Here is a 19,490-nt window from a genome sequence, read left to right as displayed (position 1 = left end):
CGCATGTGCAGCCGAGCTCTGCAAAAAAAGTTTGTGCAGTTTCAGAGTAGCTCTGAACCTACTCAGCGCTTGCGATCACTTCAGCCTATTCGTGTCCTGGTTTGATGTCATACACCCGCCCAGCGAACGCCCAGCCACGCCTGCGTTTTTTTCAAACACTCCCTGAAAACGGTCAGTTGACACCCAGAAACGCCACCTTCCTGTCAATCTTCTTGCGTCCGTCAGTGCGAAGGAAAACTTCGGTACAACCTGTGCACAACCACAACGGCCTTTGTACCCGTATGACGCGCGTGCGCATTGCAGCCCATACGCATGCGCAGAAATGCAGTTTTTTCACCTGATCACTGCGCTGCGAAAATCGGCAGCGAACGATCAACTCGGAATGACCCCCTATATGTGTAACAAGCTATAAGGAGACCCACCATAAGAAATATTTGTGAGACAAGTCACAAAATAATAGCAGTGATTGCAGGATTTATAGACTAATATCCACAGCATGCTGATTTGTGAGAGACCTTTATGGAAGTTTATCCTGTAACTTCATTCAAATAAAGTTGCAGGACTAATATATATGATAACAATGTATACAGCGTATAATACATTAGTGGTTCCCACTTGGTGACAACCTACAGTATGTTAATAATTTATTGTAATTCTAACAGATTTATTTACTGGAATACAATGAAATCAACTGTACACAAACTATAGGCATTATTATATTTGAACAGAAAAGAATGAGAAACTTACTACTGCCATTCTTAAATTAGTTGGATCTCTTATGCATTTCCAGCTGGGGCCAATAAAAAGTGTTTCAATTATATTTATATATATATATATATATATATATATATATATATACAGTTGTGTTCATAAGTTTACATACCCTAACAGAATTTGTTATTTTCTGGCCATTTGTCAGAGAATATGAATGATAACTCGCAAGCTTTTCTTTCACTCATGGTTAGTGGTTGGGTGAAGCCATTTATTGTCAAACAACTGTGTTTACTCTTTTTAAATCATAATGACAACAGAAACTACCCAAATGACCCTGATATAGCCGCAGCTGTAGCGCTGCTCTCCCCCGTCTGCCAGCGGCTCTCCCCCGTCTCCCCCCCAGTCTCTCTGCATCTCCAGTCCCTCCTTTCTGTCCCTGCATCACAGCCGTCACAAACGGCAGCGTCCACCCAGCTCCAGCAAGCGAGGTCTCGCCTGCTGGAGCCGGGTGGACGCTGCTGTGAGCGGCGGCTGTGACATCCTCCAGCGCTGCTCACCCGGTCCCCGCCTTGGGTCTCCCCATCCCCGCCTCGGCTGTGCCCGTCCCTGCTCAGATCTACAGTCTCCAGCGCTGCTCACCCGGTCCCCGCCTTGGGTCTCCCCATCCCCGCCTCGGCTGTGCCCGTCCCTGCTCAGATCTACAGTCTCCAGCGCTGCTCTTCCCATCTCACTTCGACTTTTTTTTAAAGTCGAAGTGAGATGGTCGAAAAAGGGGCCAAAACCGTTTTCGACACAAGCACGTGGATCGGCAGCTATTCCACCGATCCACGTGCTTTTCGACAAGTCGAATTCCTCGACTTGTCGAATATATTGAATAGGTTGGAACCCCTTCCGACCTAAAAAAGTTGAAAACTGACGTCTTTTCGACAGACGGCAGCTTTCGACGTCAATTGAATATACCCCTATATGTACAAATCTTTATGTCAATATAGTTATCACAATAGGGATTTTGTTGTATGTATACTAAATTGAAAATGGGCCTGACCATCTGCACCTATTTACTATTTTTTTTTACAATTTGCAACTAGTGTTCACAGCTTCCACTTTTTGGTTTATAGGATATGGGTTTTCCCTTGGAGGGGTGAGGAGGAGGACAGACGTAGGTTCTAATTCAGACCTGATCACTGTACTGCAAATTTGCAGAGGTCTGCGATCAGATAGTCGCCGCCCATAGAGAGTGAAAACCCGCCCCGTGCAAATGTGTGCAAATGCATGTGTACGGCGTGCAAAAATTTCGCCAGACAGCGGACATCTGCAAATCCGTTTGCAACTCATTCACCATCAAATGATCTTTCCATACTGTGCAATCTGTGCGTAACCCAGGACTTAAACCTGCAGTGCGATAGAAACAGGCTGATCGAGACTCCCAGAAAATGCTTAGGAACGCCTGCGTTTTCCCTGACACTCCCAGAAAATGGGCAGCTATCACCCCCAAACATCCTCTTCCTGTCAATCACCTTGTGAATGCCTTGCGATTTAAATGTTTTTTGCACCATCATGTTGCTGTTTGGCGTCGTGCCTGCGCATTGCAGTGCATACGCATGCACAGTCATTCATAATCCCCCCCGCTGTGCGATTTCACACAACAGCTGTCAGGTCTGAATCAGGCCCATAGTTTAAAATGCTGTGTTTCTCCATCAAGAATAACTGACAACTCTGACAGCGTAAAGGTAACAACTGGTAAACACCAAAGTACTGATCATTTCTACTTGGAATACCAGTGGGGACCCCAAGATTTCCTATTGTTTCATTCTGCAATAATGATTAAAACTATTTTGAATGAACGGTCAGCAGCTGAAATCTGATGGACAAATGTATTAAGCTGTGAGTTTATAGAATCACCAGTTTTGCATACTGATTTTAAAAGCAATATTGTTCAAGGTAAAAAATGCCAATTTTTAAAAACCCACAGCTCATTATATTTACCCCTAAGTTTATGTTTCTGTCAGTTTAAGTTATGGGGAGTTTTTTATTTGATTAAAGTTTATTGTATAGGTGATGTGTGTATGTTTGTTTGTGTGCCTGTATGCATGCTTATATTTTCATTATCTTGGTATAATAAGCTGGGGTTGTAGGGATACCTATTATATGGTACTGGAATCACTGGGGTGCATTGCCAGATTAGGTCCACATAGGCCTGGAGCTGAAATTGATGAAGGGCCTATTGCATACCTCTCAACTTTGAAGAATGCCGACCCCGGGTCTGTATGTGCTCCTCTATATCCGTATGTGCCTAGAGTATGCCTATATGTGCTCCTCTATGACTTTATGTGCCTATGTCTGTATGTGCCTTTGTATGTCCGTATGTGCCTATGTCTGGGGGAGAGAGAGAAGAGGGGACACAGAGAGAGAGAGAAGGGGTGGGAGACACACACAGAGAAAGGGGAGACAGAGGTAAAAGGGGGGAGACAAAGAGCGAGAAAAGGGGGTAGACAGAGAGAGAGAGAGAGAAGCCAGAGGCGCAGAGAGTGCATTTTACTGCACTGCATTTTAAACAGAGATGATGTCGCTGGGGTGGAGGGGGTGAGGGAGTGAGTGGGCAGGCTTCGGACGGCCACTGATGGTAACAGAAAAAAACTTTTTTTTTCTTGTCACCAATGTTTACCAGCACCGTCTGGGCCTATTTTCAGGGGGGCCTGGAGCTGCAGCTCCACCCGCCCCATTGTTAATCCAGCCCTGCTGGGGTGGCTACTCCGGGGATCATAGCCTTGTTAATTACAAAGCCAATCACACTCCATGCGTGTTAGCAAGATCTCCAGGGCTATTCATTGTAGAGTTGATAGCCCCTGAAGGCAAGGGACACCAGTTCAGAAACACCAGCACGTTGCTGGCTACATTGGGGCCCGTTTTCACTACAGCAAGGTGACCCTATTCCTTTGATCTCCATTTTATAGTTGAAACCTGCCTACAGTAGGTTGTACACAGTGGGATCTGGATGAGACTCGAGGAGAACACATGCTGTATTTATTTTTTTTAAATAAAACAGTGCTGCCTGCATCTGTGTTTTTGGGTAGGCAACGGCCAACTGCAGTTCTCCAGTATTCAGCGGCATGTGTTTTTCATGAACTTAAGCAAAGATGTAGTAATTCAGGGGTGCAGCTAGGTGGGGCATGGCACATGCCTGGGTGAAGGCAATGGGCTCATCAGCTGGGGGACTGCAGGATAATCAGTCAGTGTTGGTGGAATCAAATGAAGGGTAATGATCAAGCATCACTCTTCAAGTCAGTGGTGCAAGGGTTGTCTGTCAACACACTGGCCACATGCATTATGCAGGGAGGGAGAGCCGGGCTGTATTATGCAGCCGAGGAGCTTGAACAGGACACAGCTACTGGCCCTGGACTCTGAAATTCTGCCTGCAGCCCTGCATGCACAGTTACCAACCCACCCAAGCACCTACAGTAGCCACCCAAGCCCCTATAGTAGTAACCCTCCTACTTGTTATCATTCAAGGCAATATCTTCTTGAGGCCAGCTGACAGACTAGGACCCGCAAATGGAAGTGGTTCATAATAGTATTAAATAATAATACGGGCCCTACAGGCTACAACAAATCATTTCCTGTTATTATAACAATTCATTACTTTTGACAGCCTCTGTATTGTATGGTGGTCACTGACACTCTCTGTCAGGGGCGGAAGTCCGGGAGGCAGCGGAGTCGGCTGCCGCCGGGCTCCTGACCCGCAGAGGGCGCCTCGCAGTGGCGCCTCTGACATTACACAGATTGACATGCGGACGAGCGCCCGCATGTCAATCTGATGTCTCCCTCCCTGCTGTGTTGGAGGGACATGGAGCGCATCGCGCGTCTCCTGTGTCCCTCCCTGGCTCTCTCCCGGCCGGTCTAAGGAAGTGCCATTCGTGAGCTCTGATTGGCTCACGAACCGGCACTTCCTGTATTAGACCGGCCGGGGGAGAGAGCCAGGGAGGGACACAGGAGACGCGCGATGCGCTCCATGTCCCTCCAACACAAGGGGGGAGCAGGCACTGGGGGCATATACCTGGTACTGGGGGGCATATACCTGGCACTGGGGGGGGGAGGAGACCTGGCACTGGGGGGCATATACATGGCACTGGGGGGCATATACCTGGCACTGGGGGGGAAGACCTGGCACTGGGGGGCATATACCTGGCACTGTGGGGTATATACCTGGCACTGTGGGGTATATACCTGGCACTGTGGGGCATATACCTGGCACTGGGGGGGGAAGACCTGGCACTGGGGGGCATATACCTGGCATTGGGGGGCATATACCTGGCACTGGGGGGCATATACCTGGCACTGGGGGGGGGAGACCTGGCACTGGGGGGCATATACATGGCACTGTGGGGGAAGACCTGGCACTGGGGGGCATATACCTGGCACTGGGGGGGAAGACCTGGCACTGGGGGGCATATACCTGGCACTGTGGGGCATATACCTGGCACTGGGGGGCATATACCTGGCACTGGGGGGGAAGACCTGGCACTGGGACGGGGGGCATATGTGGCACTGGGGAGGGGGGTATATTTGGCACTGGGGGCATATACCTGGCACTGTGGGGGAAGACCTGGCACTGGGGGGCATATACCTGGCACTGGGGGGGGAGACCTGGCACTGGGGCGGGGGGCATATGTGGCACTGGGGAGGGGGGTATATTTGGCACTGGGGGCATATACCTGGCACAGTGGGGGAAGATCTGGCACTGGGGGCATATGGGGGAAGATCTGGCACTGGGGGCATATACCTGGCACTGGGCGCATATACCTGGCCCTGTGGGGGAATATCTGGCACTGGGGGCATATACCTGGCCCTGTGGGGGAATATCTGGCACTGGGGGCATATACCTGGCACTGGGCGCATATACCTGGCCCTGTGGGGGAATATCTGGCACTGGGGGCATATACCCGGCACTGTGGGGGGAATATCTGGCACTGGGGGCATACACCTGGCACTGTGGGGGAATATCTGGCACTGGGGGCATATACCTGGCCCTGTGGGGGAATATCTGGCATTGGGGGCATATGCCTGGCACTGTGGAGAAATATCTGGCACTGGGGGCATATAGCTGGCACTGAGGGGGCATAGGTGGCACTGTGGTGGAATATTTGGCACTGTGGGGGAGCAGGCACTGAGGGGGCATATGTGGCACTGGGGGGGTATATTTGGCACTGGGGGCATGTACCTGGCACTGGAGGCATATACCTGACACTGTGGGGGAATATCTGGCACTGGGTGCATATACCTGGCACTGTGGGGGAATATCTGGCACTGAGGGCATATGTGGCACTGGGAGCACGGCCCTAGCAACACGCACTACCCCCTAGCAATGAGCATGACACCCAGTGCATGAACCCCCTGGCAACGAGCATGACACCCTGAGCATGAAACCCCTGGCACCGTGCATGGAACCGCTGGCAACGAGCATGACACCCAGTGCATGAAACCCCTGGCAACGAGCATGACACCCTGAGCATGAAAACCCCTGGCACCGTGCATGGAACCAAGAGCATGAAACCGCTGGCAACGAACATGACACCCAGTGCATGAAACCCCTGGCAACGAGCATGACAACCTGAGCATGAAAACCCCTGGCACCGTGCATGGAACCAAGAGCATGAAACCCCTGGCAACGAGCAGGTAATTTAAAAGTAATTAGAAGCCTTACTGTAGAACTTAATGTATAATGGGCATTACGGTGTGTGGCATAATGTATCACGGACATTGCGGTGTGTGTCATAATGTGTCGGGCATTACGGTGTATGGTATACTATATCGCGGGCATTGTGATATGTGGTATAATGTCTCAGGCTCATTGTGGTGTGTGTTATACTGTGTCAAAGACATTGTATGTGCTATAATGTATCAAGGGCATTGCAGTGTGTAGCATAATGTATAACGGGCATTGTGATTCCTGTCATAATGTGTCACAGGCATTACGGTGTGTGGTATAATGTATCAGGGGCATTGCAGTGTGTAGCATAATGTATAACGGGCATTACGATTCCTGTCATAATGTGTCGGGGGCATTACGGTGTGTGGCATAATGTGTCGGGGGCATTATGGTGTGTTCATATTGTGTCATGTGCATTATTGTGTGTGGCATAATGTCTAAGGGCCACTGCAGTATGTGGCATAATGTATACTGGGCATTACTATAAGGAGGAAAAATTACAAATAATGTAAGGGGCATGAATCAGGATTAATTTTCTTTCCCGCCTGGGCGTGCAGGTTGGAAAACTGGGGTATAACGCAGTCTTTTCCTGCAATGTTACACCCCTTTATGGTAAGCCATGCCCATCCCAATGAAGCCACACACTCTATACTGCCAATTATGGAGGGGGGGGGGGGGGCGAATAATTTTTTGGCTTGGGGGAGAAAAATTTCTAGTTACGTCACTGAACTGACTCATTCCTGTAAGCCGCCACTACAGCGCAAACCCCAGGAGAGTACGCTGGTGCGCGCCTGCTGTGGGAGGTAGGAGAGGAGCTGCTGCTACCGTTGCCCCGCTGCTGTGGGGAAGGGGGGGACGGGACGGATGGACACACGTGCGAGGCGGTGTTTAAGAGCTGGTACCACGCTTGCCTTGTATTCCACATCCTAATTGCGCTCTGCCTCCGGTAATTGGGGAGGAGAGAAGAGCCTTCTTTCACTACACAAGGTATCCATCTATGCTCCCTTTCTCCCTGTATAAGTGCACTGCCAGTATACTGTATGTATGTTTGTATATATAGATTGAGGTAGGGGTCTGGCACAGCCACATAATAGACTAATACATTGGGTGCCCTCACAGCAAAGTAGTTTAGCAAAATAGAGGTGGTGCGGCACTCCAATGATTTGCACACTGACACCAATTGAAGTAGTGCAACGTTTCAATGCCCGTTTAATGAATCTGCATTTTTGTCATATATACAATGACCCCCATTCTGCCTCATCCCGTCCTCCAGACCTCTGTTACTCCATCGCCCCCCCCCCCCCCATTTGCCAAGTCCTTCTGCCCGCCCGCGACCATCCCTCCCCATCTTCCTCCCATAATTAATTGTCCTCCCGCAGGGAATACATATGTTTTACCGACAGACGGGATGCCGTCTGTCAGCATCCTGACAGCAGCATCCCGTCCGTCAGAATTCTGGCAGGGGGCGTGCGCAATGAAGGCCCTTGCTTGTTGCGCTCGCAACGCAGTGGTCTCGGTGGTTCCCATCCCACTCTATTGGTGTTGTGGACACCCACGAATGGGAATAAGACCTGTGAGACGGTATTCTGGTGTCGGTATCCTGACCGCTAGGAATCCCGACAGCCAGCAAAATGATTGCCTCCCCTCCCGCAGTATCGGTCACATAATAGACTCACTTTCAGCTCCAGGCCCATGTGGACCCCAAACTGGCACTGGTCTGCAGGGATGTATCATTGGCACAAGGTTAAAAATGCAGCCAAACCTCCAAAAATGCAGTTTTCAGAGGTTTGGCGGCTTACTACTTATCCACCAAGCCTAGACCCCAGGGCTTGGATGCGGTGGGCAACACCATCTTTAGATGGGCTTCTATCACATTACCCATTGGACCCCTCCCAGCACCCCCTAGTGGGGCGCATCAGCCCACGCATGCACAGATAGGACTCCGGATCATACACCGGGAAGTTCTACTGTATCATGGCAAAGAATAGCTCTCACCGCAAGAGCTGTCCTTTGGAAATTTCTTCATGCATACGCCATTATGCTTGCAAAGAATGGCAGGATATATATATATATAAATATATATATAGCCTGCAGGATCAATATTGGTGTGGTGTGTATGTATATATATATATATATATATATATATATATATATATATATATATATATATATATATATATATATATATAAAAAAATTTTTTGCCTCTATATAGGGGGGCACCTGTATTTATATTGCCTCCGGGCGTCTAGGACGAACTTACGCCACTGCTCTCTGTATTATAAGGTGGTCATTGATGATCTGTATTATATGGTGACCACTAAGGCTTGCTGCATTGTATGGTTGTCACTGATGCTCTATTTATTACATATGTATATGGTGGTGGCTGATGCTTTCTGTATTGTATGGGTGCCATAGATGTTCTCTTTGTTGTATGGCTGTCTTTGATGTGTTTTTTTGCATTGTGTGGCTCTCACTGATGCTTTTTGTATTACTATATATTGTGGTCACTGATGCTCTCTTTTTGGTATGGCAATCACCAATGCTTCTATATTGTATGTTGGTCATAACGGCTCTCTATTCTGCAAAGTGATCACTGTCTGTTGTATGACTTTCACTGATAGTTTCTATATTTTTGGGTGGTAACTTGAGCTATCTGTATTTTATAGTAGTCACTGTGATGTTCTCTGCCTTTTATGGTGGTCTCTGTGATGTTGTTTGTATTGTAGGTCAGTCACTGCAATTCTCTGTTGTGAGTGATGTGGTGTAGTACAGGTAGAAATACTTACCTTTGAGTCTTGAGATAGTGGAAGCAAACATGCTGCATTTAAAAGTGGCTGGCACCTTAATGTAAAGTGACTAAAAATGGGTTTTGCCCTCACCCTACAAACATTTCAGTCTTTACAATGTTGATGTCTGTATTCAAATAAGACAAACGTGACTATTCTACTGGTGGGGAGGGCCAAACTGAGGGGTCTATTCATGAAGCAGTGAAAACAGTGAAGTGAACCTGTGGAGAAGTTGCCCATGGCAACCAATCAGCTGATCTGTACAATAGTATAGTATGCAAATTAGAAATGTTACTTCAATGCTGATTGGTTGCCATGGGCAACTTCTCCACTGGCTCACTTCTCCACACTTTTCACTGCTTCATGAATAGACCCATGAATCTTTGCTCCAGATGACAGAAAGCCTTATGTAGCTTCACCCCTGAAGTAATTTGAGTCACAGAGCACAGTATGCTTGTTCTGTATACTTTTCATATATCTGTCAAGGTGTCATTAGGTGGCAGGAAAATAACATAATCTATACATATAATACAATTGTAAGGGTTGTGTCTGTACATACAGATGTGTCCACTCAGGGGCGGATTTAGGGGTTAGTGTGCCCCTAGGCACAACAGTATTGGCTACCCCTACCATCCAAGTTTATACTAAAACAAGCCATGAGCGATGACATTGCATTTATATTTAATTACTTATACATATTTACTAAGTAGGGCAGCTTACAGGGCAGTCTGCCCATGTCCTTCCCATTCAATCACAACTCAAGACGGTGTACAGTACAGTAGAGTGGAAATATTTAGTAGTTATTGGTTATTTCGGACTGACAGTAATGAAACATGAACCCAAGTGCCATCCCTCAAGATGTGCCGTCCCTAGGCAGGTGCCTCACGTGCCTAATGTTAAACTCGCCACTGTGTCCACTGACATCTAGCCTCCCTGGACATTAAACAGCTTTTCTAGTCACATGGCGTGCATGGTAGCGCCAATCGTCTTTACGTGTAACTTTTTCCATTAAAATGCATCTTATTCGCAAAATGATGCAAATAGGACGCAAAAGCAGCATCTTTTTGTGTTAATCCCTGAAGGAAAAACTGCATATATTGTGTACAAAGACATTTTGTGATCAATATGTACAATATAAAATATACATCACACTATTAGCTGGCACTACTGTCTTTGTAAAATTAGTTCCGCTGAGCAATAACAGACATCCACGGAAGTGAAGCCGCAGGCAAACGCTAGTGTAACATAACTCCTTATAGATGCAGCATGTGGAAAATGAAAGCACTCTCCCAGTGTTTGGAGAGAATTTGATACACTTGCTATATCTGTAAAGTAGAACATAGACATAGATAGTTCTGATAAGTAGTATACAGGAGAAGGTGCTGTAACCATAGCAACCAGAAATAAACTGCGCAAGTAAAATAATAGAATTTATTGGTTGCTATAGTTAGCTCACCTTGTGCTGCGCACCAGGTTAATGAACGAGTACTGGTATGTTTGTCACCCTAGCCTGCATGTGGTATGATTCTGTAAATGCATTGGTACCATGAATATTATTTGGCTGAAATGCCCAAGGAGATGGAAAATGCAAAAACAATTAAAACATATTATCTGAATATTCATTATAAAGTTCTCTGACTTACCTCCCTCACCCCCCATTCTACATTTAGTTTAGCTCAAGTCCACTGCCAGTTTAATTGCAGCAATAATGAAATATAATCACTTAAGTTCACAATACATTGTAAAATTCGGACAGGTACGGAATCCATGGATCCACAACCTAATAGGTAACTCATTACAGCACCTGCATAGATAAAGTAACAGATGCTGATTGTATCATAGATATCTTATTTCCCTCCCCTTCCCAGAAGTTACATGTAATGCTCCAAGTGGGGAATTGAAATGGTTTATACAATGTTGTGTCGCATTAGTTTATTTTCTTTCAGAAATAGCAATAGCATATTATTCTGTGCTTATATTGGTGCTTTACATAGCAGTGCATTATTTTATACTGGAAACTAATGGTAAATTTTTTATTTTTTTTGTGTGCTGTTTTACAACATCCATCCTGCCAACTACCAGAACATCAGTCACCTAACAAAGAAAGACAACAGCACGTTCCAAGAAAAAAAGACAGTAACTAATATACCATATTTCTTTTTAACTACTATTTGGCTGATCGGTCGAAGGTTGCAAGATGGGGTGCTGTTGCCACCGTTTAAACACCGCAGCAATGGCAATTCGCACCCTTCAGCCAGTGGCGGATCCAGAGGGGGGCGATGGGAGCGATCGCCCCCCGTAACACACACAGCCAACCCCGCCCACTTGCTGTTTGAAGCAGAGGTCGCGCAGTGCCGTTTCTAGGGGCGGGCGAGCCGTGCAACTGCACGGGGCGCCCGCCGCGGCACTTAGTTACTCCTTCTTGCCTCTCCCGAGCGCTCCTGCTCGGGGGGCGGAGTTTCGCGGAATGACACGTTGCGTCGTGACGTCACAACGCAAATGCGTCATTCCGCAAAGCCCCGCCCCCCGAGCAGGAGCGCTCGGGAGAGGCGAGAAGGAGAAGCAAGAAGGAGGAGGCGGCCGGCGCGGGACGTGAGGCGGCGGGACCGAAGAGCGGGAAGACGTAAGTATTCTCTCTCTCTCCCCCTTCCTTCTCCTCAGCTTGAAACCTGCCTGCCGCTGCCGCACTGTGTAAAATGGGGGCACCTGCCTATGGGGATACCTGCCTGCCACACTGTGTAATATGGGGGCACCTGCCTATGGGGATACCTGCCTGCCACACTGTGTAATATGGGGGCACCTGCCTATGGGGATACCTGCCTGCCACACTGTGTAATATGGGGGCACCTGCCTATGGGGATACCTGCCTGCCACACTGTGTAATATGGGGGCACCTGCCTATGGGGATACCTGCCTGCCACACTGTGTAATATGGGGGCACCTGCCTATGGGGATACCTGCCTGCCACACTGTGTAATATGGGGGCACCTGCGTACTGTGTAATATGGGGGCACCTGCCTGCGTACTGTGTAATATGGGGGCATCTGCCTGCGTACTGTGTAATATGGGGGCATCTGCCTGCGTACTGTGTAATATGGGGGCACCTACCTGCGTACTGTGTAATATGGGGGCATCTGCCTGCGTACTGTGTAATATGGGGGCATCTGCCTGCGTACTGTGTAAAATGGGGATATCTGCCTGCTGTGCTGTGTAAAATGGGGATATCTGCCTGCTGTGCTGTGTAAAATGGGGATATCTGCCTGCCGCGCTGTGTAAAATGGGGATACCTGCCTGCTGCACTTTGTAAAATGGGGATACCTGCCTGCGTACTGTGTAAAATGGGGGCACCTGCCTGCGTACTGTGTAAAATGGGGATACCAGCTTCCGTGCTGTGTAAAATGGGGACACCTGCCTGCCGCGCTGTGTAAAATGGGGACACCTGCCTGCCGCGCTGTGTAATATGGGGACACTTGCCTGCTGTAATGTGTAAAAAGGGGACATTTTTATTTTTTTCCGTACTGTGGTGGGTGTGATGATATCAGATGAGGCCATGCCCACTTTAATGAGACCACGCCCATTTTAATCAGGCCACACACCCTTGTCGGGAGCGCGCGCGCCTACGGCGCGCGCATGCTTTTTCTTTTTATGGCTATATGGGGGGGCACACTTTTTTTTTTTTTTTAGAGCAATAGGGGGGGGGGGCGCATTTTGAAATCTCGCACTGGGAGCCAAATTGTCTAGAAACGGCCCTGAGGTCGCGTCACGGGATCTGGCCGGGAGTGCGGGACTTGGCCACGCTGAGACGGCGCCGCCGCCGGGTGATCGCGGGAGCTGGTGGCGATGGCCGGGACCTGGCCGCGGTAGCCACACTAGCCACGCTAAGAAAATGCCAGGTAGGCGGGGGAGATGCAGGCGCCAGTGGCGGCATGGGGCTATAGACTCCAACGTACGGGCTGGAAGCAGGACGCGAGTCCGACAGCACTAGGCCACTAGCTGTAAGATATGGGTTTATGCGGGTGGACAGTGCTGGCTTGCCGGGAGACAGGGGGAAGTGGGGTTGCTACGAGAGAAGGGACTGCATACTGATGACTGCGCTGGGGGTGGTAGGGGAGCTGCTATTGCCTCAGTTCCTAGCTGTATGAAAGGGTATTGACTAGGGAGACAGTGCCAGCTGTGTGGGGGGGGGGGGGGGGGGGGAGGGGTTTGCATGGTGCTCACAGCTCTGGGGTGGTGAGGGGCGCTGAACTGCAGACTCTCCCTCCTGCCACCAGCAGAGTCAGGTAATGCTGGAGAGAGGTGACTATCACGAAAGTAGGTGGACACTGATGGTTTTTATTTATTTTGTTCTATTTCTTGTTAATTAATAGTCTATGTTTTTTTCACTTCAATTTTTGTTTAAAATGGGAGGAGCAGAACTAAGTGGAAGGAGCTATGCATAGAGGGGAGGAGTCCATATCCTTAAACTGCCCCCCACTAAAAAGGGATGTCTAGATCCGCCACTGCCTTCAGCAGCAATGAAATTCCCCCCCCCCCCAAGTGTGTCCATGCCTTTTGCCAGGTAGTTACGATTGGCAGCCTGTTTTCACATTAATAAACACTCCTTTAACACGTGCTTATTGTAAGATCTCGGGTGAGATAGAGAGGACACACAGATTAGTATATAACACCACATTGTATAATAGATGGTAAAAGATCATAAAAGCCACTAGTACTGTACAAGACAGTGGATAAAGAAGCTTGCAGTATATTTCCATAGACAATTCTATAGAAATAGGCGTATTATTTATTTTATATATTATAAAATATGGTATAGTTTAAATATTTATTTTGGCAATGGCAAAAGTGTGTGTACGGGGTTTTTTTTTTTTATTCAGGCGCCTCTCTGAGCGTGAGCAAGCCTCAAAAGACACTAGGTTTCCCCAATGAAACCTGAAATATTGAATGTGAACGAATGTGGTTGTGTCTTAAAGATGGCGCTGCCCAGTGAAACGAACGTGGCTGGATGGTGAATTAATATGCTTACAGATATAATAACATATCTTTACTTAATAGAATAACAATGTGGAACAATATATGTATAAAACATTAATTCATTTTTTTTCTTCTTTTGAATGAAAGAGAAGGCACTCTTTAAAACAAATATGAGAAATTAGGAAGGTGCAGCGTACCGCTACCGGTGAGGAGGAGCTGCAGGTGTTGCTATGGTGCATGCAGAGTAACCGGTTTACCCTGCATCTGGCTCCTAGGCTTCAACCAGTGGCGATGTGTTCGTCTCCCAGGTGCAGGTCACAGATGGAGTCTTCCAACGCATTTCGAGACGATTAGTCTCTTTTTCAAGGCTCGAAATGCGTTGGCGGACTCCACCTGTGACCTGCACCTGGGAGACGAACACATCGCCACTGGTTGAAGCCTAGGAGCCAGATGCAGGATAAACCGGTTACTCTGCATGCACCATAGCAACACCTGCGGCTCCTCCTCCCCGGTTGTGGTATGCTGCACCTTCCTAATTTCTCGTATTTGTTTTAAAGAGTGCCATCTCTTTCATTCAAAAGAGAAAATATTTTAATTAATGTTTTATACATATATTGTTCCACATTGTTATTCTATTAAATAAGATATTTTATTATATCTGTAAGCATATTAATGCACTATCTAGCCACGTTGGTTTCACTGGGCAGCACCATCTTTAAGACACAACCACATTCGTTCACATTAAATATTTATTTTCTCTTTCTTCACTTTCCCATCCTCCTGACTCCAGGCCAACATTGCTGTGTGACCATATCATACAGCTCACCAAGAACCTATGCAATCTGGTGGACCTTTGGGCCTAATTCAGACCTGATCGCTGCTATGTGTTTTTGCACAGCAGCCAATCAGATTTGAACTGCGCATGCACCGGCACCGCAGTGCGCCGGCGCATGCCAGACACCGGATGGCCATCTCAGCCCTGCGATCGCCCCTGCCTGATTGACAGGCAGAGGCGGTCGCTGGACGGGAAGGGGGCGGGCTGGCGGCTTTTGGCGTAGTTTAAGGGGCGCGGTCCGGGCAACGCAGGCGTGCCCAGACTGTACGGGGTGCAGGCCGTGGTGGCTGCGTGATGTCACACGCAGCCGCTGCAACCTGGACAGTGATGAGTAGCTCCCTGCCAGGGTGCAGGAGCTGCGCAACTAGGAAGCTACTCGTAAAATACAAAAGCATCGCCGCTGTGCGATGTTTTTGTACTTGTGCGGGGGAGGAGTGGGGGGAGGTCCTGATATGTGGGGTGGACTAGCCACGTGCTGGGCGTACCCCCGCATGTCAGAGTAAATGATCGTAGCCGTGAGCTACGATCAACTCTGAATTAGGACCTTTATACGATAGATAACACCTACCCTTGTGTAATGCCTACCTCCCTTTAGATTGTAGGCTTGCGGGCAGGGCCTTCCTTCCTCTATGACTGTCTGTTATTACCCAGTCTTGTTTTTCCCCACTGTTGTTTCCAATTGTTTTGTTTTATGTTATCACTGTTTCCAACTGTAAAGCGCAAAGGAATTTCCTGCACTATATAAGAAACTGTTAGTAAATAAAATAATGTATTATTGTAGGGTGACTTTCAGGCCATAAGTTTATAACCTTCACTCCCAACTAGTGTGTATAGACATTTGTGTGATATTGTAAAGTCTTAAAAGGAGACATTGAAGCTATTTCATGAGGAATATGCATGCAATATGCTTTAACAAATAAAATGTCTAAGATTTGAGTCCTGTTGGAGAAAGAGCGCTATATAAATAAAATTATTATTATTAAGTATTATTATTTGACTTTGTTCTCTTATTTTTATCATTATTTCACTTTTATTTATACAATATTTTAAGGTCTGTGACAAATAAAGCATGCTGCAACATGAGAAAGTGTTAGAAACTATTATTATACCTACAACATAGAATTATTATTTATCAACTCAATGAGCCCCTCGTCACCAGGATCCCACATGCGCATATGGGACCCGATTCACACCTGATTCCTGTGCTGCAAATTTGCATAGGTCTGCGATCAGATAGTCGCCACCTAGGGATAGTGAAAACCCGCCCCGTGCAAGTGTGCGAATGCATGTGTACGCCGTGCTAAAACTTTGCCAGGCAGCGGACCTCTGCAAATCTGTTCGCGACTCACTCACCATAGAATGTTTTTTCCAGTCTTTGCGTATCCCAGGACTTACTCCTACAGTGCGATACAAACAGGCCGATCGGAGGCGGAGCTGACGTCAAACACCCTCACAGAAAACGCTTGGGAACGCCTGCGTTTTTCCTGACACTCCCAGAAATGGACAGTTACCACCCATAAACGTCCGCTTCCTGTCAATCACCTTGCTATCAAAATTTTCGCACCATCCTGTCGCTGTTTGGCGTCATGCCGGCGAATTGCGGTGCATATGCATGCGCAGTCATCCGATAACCGGACGCTGTGTGATTTTGCACAACAGTGATCAGGTCTGAATCGGGCCCATGGTTATGAAGATCACGGTCATGAACACAAACTACAAACAATGGGGGTAATTCCAAGTTGATCGCAGAAGGATTTTTGATAGCAATTGGGCAAAACCATGTGCACTGCACATGTTATATCTGCCTCCCCTGCAGTGCACATGGTTTTGCCTAACTGCTAACAAAATTCCTGCTGCGATCAACTTGGAATTACCCCCATATTGCCATTAATACACGCGAATGTACACACATATTTGCACAGATATTTACAACTTACATCTCTTTATTGCTTTCAGGTGCTCCTTCAGGTGTCCCCAGCGTCCGTTCTCCAAAGTGACGGCGATGGATGTGCTGTTTTCCAGAAGAGGAAGTAAAGATCCATGGGAGCATTCTTAAATCGCTCCCTATTCTCCATCGTAGAAAGAACATTACTATTCAGGGGTTCTAAAAATGATAATTATGGTCTAATGAAGATTACTGAACAAGAAGCCACTCAAAGAAAATGCATGGCAAAGATATAGCAGACAGCCAAAAGGACTGATAGCTGCAGTTTCAACTGTCCAGCAAGTAATCCGCAGATCACTGTTTAAGTATGTTCCAAATAGTGAGAAAGTGTCTGCGGGAGATGTTGTGCAATCGATCGCCAAGGTGTCCCCAGGTCCAGTATTCAATGCAAATAGTACCTCCAAGTGCACATGAATGAATAGCTTAGATAGTGATGATAACTATTGGATGACAGACTTACAGGTTTGTGAGGAAGTCATTTAATTTAACATTCACAAGAACTTTACTCAGCAAGACTATGATCACAAGCCAGAAATCTGTTTCAGTAGCTACTGCCCCTGTTGACATATGTCATCACTTGCAGAAGGTCTGTGACAGCACTCAAGAGAGTCTCCGAGCTGTCACATAGTAGCTATTTCCAGATTAAGTGGCACCTCCTGCAAAGGCCTCCCTAGCACCCAATCAGGCAGGAATGGAGGTGGGACCAGGCTAGCAGAATCTCAGCCATGGGCAGGTGGGAGGACACTGAAACCACCTCTCACTCCTTTTTTTTTTTGTTAACTCCACACGTCCCCTGGATCTGTTTCATCATGTGCTTACACAGCCTGTAACACCTGTTTGGTCTGCAGAGAACGTTCATCCTTAGGTGCAGCACACTGTATACATAAAGCATGCTTGCTGCTAAGCCTCCACACAGAACCTCATAGCCGCAGACTGGGAAACCCCACTAGATAGAGTACAAACCTAAGTGATGATCAGGAAATCCTGTCTTATGTTAGTGAGATTTGTATGTTTGACATGACAAAAAAAAAACCCACAAATGGTGTACTAGAAATAGCCGCTATGACAGAAGATTCTAATTTCCATCCGTCATATCATGTTACAATGGAATGCCATTGTGCTTAGTGTCTGTCCACAGGACATAGGAAAACTAACTACCAAGCCGACACTTTAATCATCAACAAACTGATGTTTAAATAAAACACAACCTGATAATGGAGAGAGGTCACAGAGGGCATCTGGCAGCCATACTATGTGAAGTGGAGTATCCATCCAGCTCTAAGGTGGTAGACAGTATGAAAGAAATTCAACAGCAACATTCTAGGAAAAGAGGAGTAAAAATTATTATTATTATTATTATTATTATTATTATTATTATTATCCAACAGTTAAATAAAGTGCAGTCATTTTACATAGTGCTGGACAACTCCTAACAGGTATACAAACATTACATATCAAAACTGACAGACAAGGGTGAGGAGAGCTCTGCTTATAAAAACTAACTATCTAAAAGTATAAATCTTTATTGAGCACAATGGCAAAATAAAATACAAAACAAAGTATACACACCCCTAGTTGGCTCAAGCAATCAGCAAAGCAAATAACCTGCTGGCTAACTAGCCCATAATCATAGCCATTGTACGTCGTCAGCTTCCCAACTGCTATCGTTGTAACAAAAACTAGAAATACTGTTAATTATTTACTACAACAGCATATTGCGAGCCTAATAGTCTATGTCTATATATCACGTTTGTGACACAACAACTGACCTTTGATCTATAACAATTCTACCCACTCTCTGTGCTATTCTGCAAGAGCAGTTGTTGCAATCCAAATATGCGTTTTAGGGGTGTTGGAGCAGGCTTCCTTATTGCTGTGGAATAGGGATGGCCATCAACCATCGATGATTCAAAATCATTGATGGCCTATGATCGATATTGAATCCTTTTACCATCGATGCTGTAAAACCGGATAGTTATATACTATCAATGGTAGCTGCGGCAGACCTCGTCCGTCCCCCCAACACCTTTTCAGCACTGCTTTTGTTGCACAGGGCTGCTGAGCTGTCAGCCAGCAGCTCTGCACTGTCCCTGCCGCTTACACTGTGTGTTAGAGGCAGGAATGGGATGTGCTCTCATTCACATCCATGCAGCTCTCGCACAGAACATGTACATAATTAACAATGGTTAAACCATCGATGGTAATGCACAGATTAGTTGCCTGCCATCGATTGTTTGTGTCAATATTGCCATCGATGGCAACACCAATGGCCATTCCCAGGGGCTGGCTGGCAACTTTTAGCCTGGGGGGCAAGTCCAGAGCACTGGCCCATAAGTAATGGCGCCACCTTAAATGGAGGTTTTTTGTTTAAAAAATATTTATTAATAAAAAAAAATTAGGCCTGGTGTAAATTATCCCAGATACTTTATTATAAATTTGTCAGTGCGGCCGCGGCTTCAGCAGAGCTGTGTAGTGCAGGGGTGGCCAACCAGTCAGTGACAAAGAGCCAGAAAAGATCTGTAGTCAAGGGC

General features: G+C 47.0%; 1 protein-coding gene across 2 annotated transcripts in view; it reads right to left on the bottom strand.

The window, feature by feature from the left end:
* GLS2 (glutaminase 2) overlaps positions 1-18,287 on the bottom strand; it is a 285,083-nt gene extending 266,796 nt beyond the window's left edge. Inside the window, exon 1 of one of the 2 annotated variants that reach the window (XM_063952557.1) lies at positions 16,952-18,287. In XM_063952557.1, the coding sequence (XP_063808627.1) occupies positions 16,952-17,103 (152 nt within the window). In that variant the 5' untranslated portion in view covers positions 17,104-18,287. Of the gene's footprint in view, positions 1-16,367; positions 16,706-16,951 lie in introns of those variants that run through there. The other variant, XM_063952563.1, reaches the window with a different exon arrangement.
* Between the last annotated feature and the right edge of the window lie 1,203 nt (positions 18,288-19,490).

This window comes from Pseudophryne corroboree, chromosome 2, assembly GCF_028390025.1.
Source record: "Pseudophryne corroboree isolate aPseCor3 chromosome 2, aPseCor3.hap2, whole genome shotgun sequence".
Taxonomy (NCBI): Eukaryota; Metazoa; Chordata; class Amphibia; order Anura; family Myobatrachidae; genus Pseudophryne; species Pseudophryne corroboree.
Note: the sequence above shows the minus strand (reverse complement) of the source record. Positions and strands in the feature narration are given on the sequence as shown.